This window comes from Crassostrea angulata, chromosome 4, assembly GCF_025612915.1.
Source record: "Crassostrea angulata isolate pt1a10 chromosome 4, ASM2561291v2, whole genome shotgun sequence".
Classification (NCBI taxonomy): Eukaryota; Metazoa; Mollusca; class Bivalvia; order Ostreida; family Ostreidae; genus Magallana; species Magallana angulata.
Window position 1 is genome coordinate 40,258,866 of NC_069114.1, and position 6,012 is coordinate 40,264,877.

At 33.8% G+C, this 6,012-nt stretch overlaps 1 protein-coding gene across 1 annotated transcript; it reads right to left on the reverse strand.

The window, feature by feature from the left end:
- Nucleotides 1–3,302: 3,302 nt before the first annotated feature.
- Nucleotides 3,303–4,632, reverse strand: LOC128179551 (putative tRNA (cytidine(32)/guanosine(34)-2'-O)-methyltransferase). The gene has a single exon (XM_052846993.1). The coding sequence runs from the start codon at nt 4,521–4,523 to the stop codon at nt 3,477–3,479; it is 1,047 nt and encodes a 348-aa protein (XP_052702953.1). The 5' UTR covers nt 4,524–4,632; the 3' UTR covers nt 3,303–3,476.
- Nucleotides 4,633–6,012: the final 1,380 nt, after the last annotated feature.

Below are 6,012 nucleotides of genomic sequence, written 5' to 3' on the forward strand. Positions count from 1 at the left end.
TATATAGTTTGTGAGGGATAACCAGTTTGTTAACAATTGACTGAATTATAAAAGATAGTCGTTCTTACATGAACCGTAGCTAGGAAACACTGCAATTTGATATAGATTGTTCCTGTTGTAATTGTTTACTGCTTGTGTGTGCACAATTTGAAATACGAAATGACTATCAAAATGTTAAAATATAAGAATCTTCGACTCTTTTTGTCTCTGAGAGAGAGAGAGAGAGAGAGAGAGAGAGAGAGCGAGAGAGAGAGAGAGAGAGATAGAGATGGGGTGGCTTTACAAAAATATTGTATGCGTGTGTAAATTTTGAAATAATTCTCGTTCCTCTACATGATCCCACAAATACAAGGCTTTAATTGCATCTTTTTAATGTCGGTTTTATGAGTATTATAAATATCTGGCAAATACAGGTATAGAAGGAACAAATATTTTGGTCTTTTTTTTTTCAAACAGTATCACCCCTAATATTTTACCGGGCCAAAAACTGTTGTCCAGTGTATATCAAAACTGAACAGATAAAAAAAAAACGCTGGTAAGATTAAGAATTAAAATCCAGTAAAAGTCAAATATTCATGAGAGTATGGATATTTCTTGAACATTCAATTGCTCTTCTTTTGTTAGTTCAAATCTTGCAAGAAGTTTGAAGCTCGTGATATTTTATTCATCTAGTGGGTACACATGTACTTTGATAAAGTAAATAAAGTAAAGTAAATAAATATCTGTTCAGCAAGGCAAAAAGTAATGATTTAGAAAATGCTGTTTTGAATGTTGCTGATTGTTTAATTTAATTGAAACCATGATAATTTAATACTATAGTACGAATAAAGCATACTTAGTTACACCCTTTTTATAACATTTCAATTAAAAATAAATTACATTCCTGGAGCATTAATGTTATGTTTTACATTTTTGGTCTGAGAAACTATGGTAATGATTTCATCTCTTCATTTACTTTTCTAAAGGTTCCATTAAACATGATGTTTGGGTACTCCACTGAGCTGAGAACCCAGACCCAGGGGCAGGGGGAGTTTACCATGGAGTACAGTAAATACTGCCCTGCCTCCGAGGAAACCATGCGACAGCTGACGGAGAGCACGAACACCGACAACAAGGACACTCAGGAGAAGAAGAGGAAGAGAAATTGACAGCACTGTGTCTAGTGTTTTAATTAATGTTATTTATTGAGAGGAGATATGTTGTTGCAAGATTTGAAGACAAAACTTCTAGAGAAAAGTGATGATGATTGTGATATTCCGTGAATGACGGTGTATATAATAAAATTTTAAAAAGCCGTGTTTATGGTACATGTATTTTCTCAAGAGAATTCAAGATCAGCATTACATATGAATATGACAGCAGAATGATGCTTTGAATTGAGTACTAGTTGTAAATTAATCATGTGCTTAAAGAAAAGTTTTTATTAACCGTGTTTTCCAAAGGAAAAATTCGGTGAATGAAATGGTGAAAATGGCGGGCAGGCAGCTGAAAAAGGGTACCCCATATTGTATTAAAAAAATTCTCCTAGTTTTAAAAAATAAGAAGTTGATTTTTTGCATATCGGTAGGACATATAACAGAGATGTGCGTATTAATTGGATTTTGAATTTTGACAATTCATGAAAAAAATACCAGCTGTTGAACTTAGTTTTTGGCAAAAATATCAAATACCCAATTTCTCTGGATAGGTAGTGTTCATCAATTTAAGCCTGACAAATGGATTATGGATCCATAAGTATCCACAGTATCCATACTGTTCACGCAGAAGAAAACCTGGTTTGCTGTCATATTGACAGCTTCTTTTTTTCTAGTATTTAAAGGGGCATGATCATGGTTTTGGTCAAAAATTATTTTTCCGATTTTAATATTTACAATGCTTCAGTAGGGCATTTTTGTTAGGCAATCAAAATTAGAGTGTCATTCGTTGAGTTATAAGCGAGTTAAAGAGCTTGAAAATCTTGGCTATGTAAACAAAGCGTTTGTTTACAGCGTTTGTTTACGTACATTTTGAATGTTGAAGTGAACTTTCAAGTTTTAGACCTAAAATGAATGTATTAAAAGTTAGACACTGTTTATTTATGCTTAAAATGAATAAAATGATTGGCAAATCACCCTGAAAAATATATTTTACTGGTATATTGAATCTATGTAAACAAAGACAGAGCACGAGCCTTGTTTACATGGCAAGGAATTGTGAGCCCTGTATCCTGCTTATAACTCTATACGAATGACTCTCAAATTTCATTTGATCATTGGAAAAGCATTTCTAAAGCATTGTAACTAATAAAAACAGAAAAAAGGATTTTACCAAAATCATGACCATGCCCCTTTAACTGGGTAAAATAGCCTGGAGTTTTCGTAAAGTTGGATTTTTGGTGCGACGGCTTGTTTTGCTTTTTTATATTTCATTATGCATGACAATACCCGGATGTGTACATCCCAGGAATGTACAAGTACATGTAGCACTGTCTTCCAAAGCAAGGGGCCATAATTACCCAATTTTGCCAAAGCTAAAAATCTTATCTGAGGGAGGAAGCAATCTACCAAGTTTTGAATTTGCCTTTCAGTGTCATTTACTGGTACAATGTACCGATATATCCATTTTCATACTGTTTGAAAAAATGAAGGGGCTTAAAAATTTCTTTTTTGTATGTAAATATGAGAAAAAAGTTTTAATAATAAATTAAAGTCAACAATTCAAGCAACTGAAAAAATCCAATTTTCATGAATATGTACGGTAACTGGTGTAAAAATCTGTCATTTGGTCTTGAGACTCGGTGTTAAGGGCACTGCCATAATGGGTAAAAAATCCAGGATTCGCCTCCTGTTCAAGACTTGATGTTCAACTTGAAACACTAAAACCTTAATATCCAGTATCCCTGCAAGACACAGGCACTTGACATTAAAAATATTTCTTTAACTGATAAGATTATCCTCTGCACTATAATAATAGCTTATTACATTTAATAGTAAATATAGTACAGGGGATAATCTACAGGCATGTGACGTTTTAAAATCTTCTCTAATTGAAAAAATATCCTTGTACTATAATATTTTAGTACAAGGATTTATTTTTCATTAGGGGAAAAGTTTAAAACATCAGGTGCCTGTGGTATATATCTATGAGTATGACTTGATGCAGATATCATTCAATCATGCTTAGTATATTGCTTTCTTTGGGTTATCACTTATCAAGCACTATAACTTTAACAGGTGGTGTGTATGTTTGCATATGCACACTGCACATAAACTGAAAATACTTTTAAAATTGATACAAGTATAATTAATTCTAAATAGCTATAATTTATCAAGAGCTAATTTTATTTACCTTATTTAATGAATGAATTTATACATATACAAATAAAGAAAATCAACATGACAAAAATCACTGTCAATAGAGGAACAAACATGCAAAAGAATATTTTGTGATTTTCTTTGCATTTTCACTATGAACATGAACATTGCTGGCCACTGTGTCTATCCAATCTGTAATTCTGTTAAGTCTTCCAACACATCTTGTTCTGAAGGATCAAATTCCAGATCTTCATCCAGACAATCTGGAAGAGAGTCTATGGTAGAGCCTTTGGTTGTAGTATCTCCTTTACTCTTGTCTGATGATTCTGATGATGCCTTTGTAGGGTCAACTACTTTTGCCAGTTGGTCAGTCTTTCTCAGTTGACATGCCTCCTCATATGGAGGCTTGATTGGTCCTTGAGTTGGAGGGTGGTACACATAGTCTTTGCCATCTTCAAGGTTCAGAGGATATGTTCGATCGGAATCAAAACCACTTAAATCTCCACAAGCAAGAAAGGGAACAATAACTCGGTTTGGTCCTTCTAGATTATTGTAATCTGTGTCGTATTTGTGGTCGAGTAAAGGATTCGACATATTGGGAATGTATCCTGCAGGTGGAGAATAATTCTGACACACGACAAATGCCTCGATACTTGAATTTCTGCTACTCCGTGGTTTGAATATTGCAACGAGTGGGAAAAATATACGAAGTTGGGAATATAACAATGTGACATCTTTTCCACGGAATATCTTGGCAACAAATGTCCCACCAGTGCGAAGAACGTGTGTGGTTATGTTTAAAGCAGCTAAAAGCAACTGAGCCTGAATGTATTCGTCGATGTCATGAAGACCAGTGACATCAGGTGCCCCATCACAAACCACTAGATCCGCCTTCTCGCCTTCAAAGTGAGATATGATTTCCTGTGCTGTTGACTTCTTGGTTATGTCTCCCTGCAGCTGAATAACTCCAGGGATTGGAGCCATCGCCTGGAGATCGACAGCTACTATTTTCACGTCGTCGTTTTTGACATCACCTCCTCTTAATTTCCTGGCTAACACTTGACTCCAGCTACCAGGGGCTGCACACAAATCTACAACTTTCTTTACTCCTTCAAACAAATTAAAGTCCTCGTTTATTTGTAGAAGTTTGAACGCGCTCCTTGCCCGCCATCCTTCCTCTTTAGCTAAGCGATAGTACACATCTCTTTTATCTTTACTTGACTTCCCCATGGTTGAAAATTAATAACCAAATACTGATTAACAGAAAGAAAATCTGCCAAACGTGCTCTGGATTATTGGTGTTCTGAGTCAAATACACGTTGCAGTGACGTTGGATTACTACATGCTGAAATAAGCGCATTTCTGACCAAGTAAAATTAGTGTTCTTCGACGTTTCGTTCCTGGTCTATTTCGTCTCACCATACGGACCCCCCCCCTGGAAAATTCAATTCTATTTTCTATAACTTATTATATAAAATTCAAACTTAGTAAAATTACCAAAATCTGGATCCACATGATGTTTTCAGCCTTCAGAATTAGATCATACACGTATCTTCCAATAAAAATTAGTATTTAAAAATACGATAGTGCGCATTATCAACTGGATGCACGCGGATATATATATATATATATATATATATATATATATATATATATATATATATATATATATATATATATATATATATATATATATATATATATATATAACTTTCTCAAACTTCAAAATCCTAATCCGGGGGGGGGGGGGGGGGGGGGGCTGTGGGTGTGGGAGGGGGGGGGGGGTTGGCGTAGTATATCCATAATTTCAATTTCACTCTTCATTTCCTTATATGCCCCCCCCCCCCCCGATGCCGTGTGCCTGCCTTATATAAGGGAAGTAGATTTAAATTTCATTGAAATTCAAAAATGATTAGATAAATAAATAAAAATTAATAAGAATAAAAATAGCGAGCATGGCGGAAAAAATTACACATTAATATCAATAAATAACCGTACCATCAAATTCTAATACATGTATATTTAAATACATGCTGGCAATGAAGACATTATTTTGATAGTATGTCTAAAGGATAACTTATTCTTATATATTGATGGATTTTGTTATCATAAAAGGAAGTGTATACATGTATATACTAATGAAAGAGGGTTTTGGTTAGATTTCTTATTTAATATTTTTTAGTCTCTGCACAAAATTTGACATTATTATTTACTTTTCACATTGAATTTTTCCAATTTATGCAAATACATGTATATAAAAACATTTCCAATAGGAAATTATAAACTTTTACTTTATTCATTATACTGTACTAGTATCACCTGGCGGTGTAATATCTTGAATTAAGTTTTACAAATGGTATCAAAATTTATGGATCACAGTTGTTAGATTCAAATGTTTACAAATCATTGTATAATATTTATTGTTCCCTACCGGGAAATCATATAATACCGTTAGGTCTTTATACATGAAAAAAGATCTCTGTCCAGACGAAAACAGATACTGCATTATGCTTAGAAACCAATGAAGATTAAATTGAAAATGTTCCTCTTTCTTGAATTACACGTTGAGATATTATAATATGTACATGTACATGCTCATTACTTTAGTTTAACATCCTGCGTAATCTCTGAGATTTAAAAAAAAATCATATTTGGCAGAGACTTGAGATGAAGCAGGTAAGAATTTGTAATGAAAAATCGACATGCTTGGCGTGAGGAT

What these genes read in the sequence shown, in the direction of transcription:
- LOC128179551 (XM_052846993.1), bottom strand. Translation starts at nt 4,523, where the DNA reads ATGGGGAAGTCAAGTAAAGATAAAAGAGATGTGTACTATCGCTTAGCT.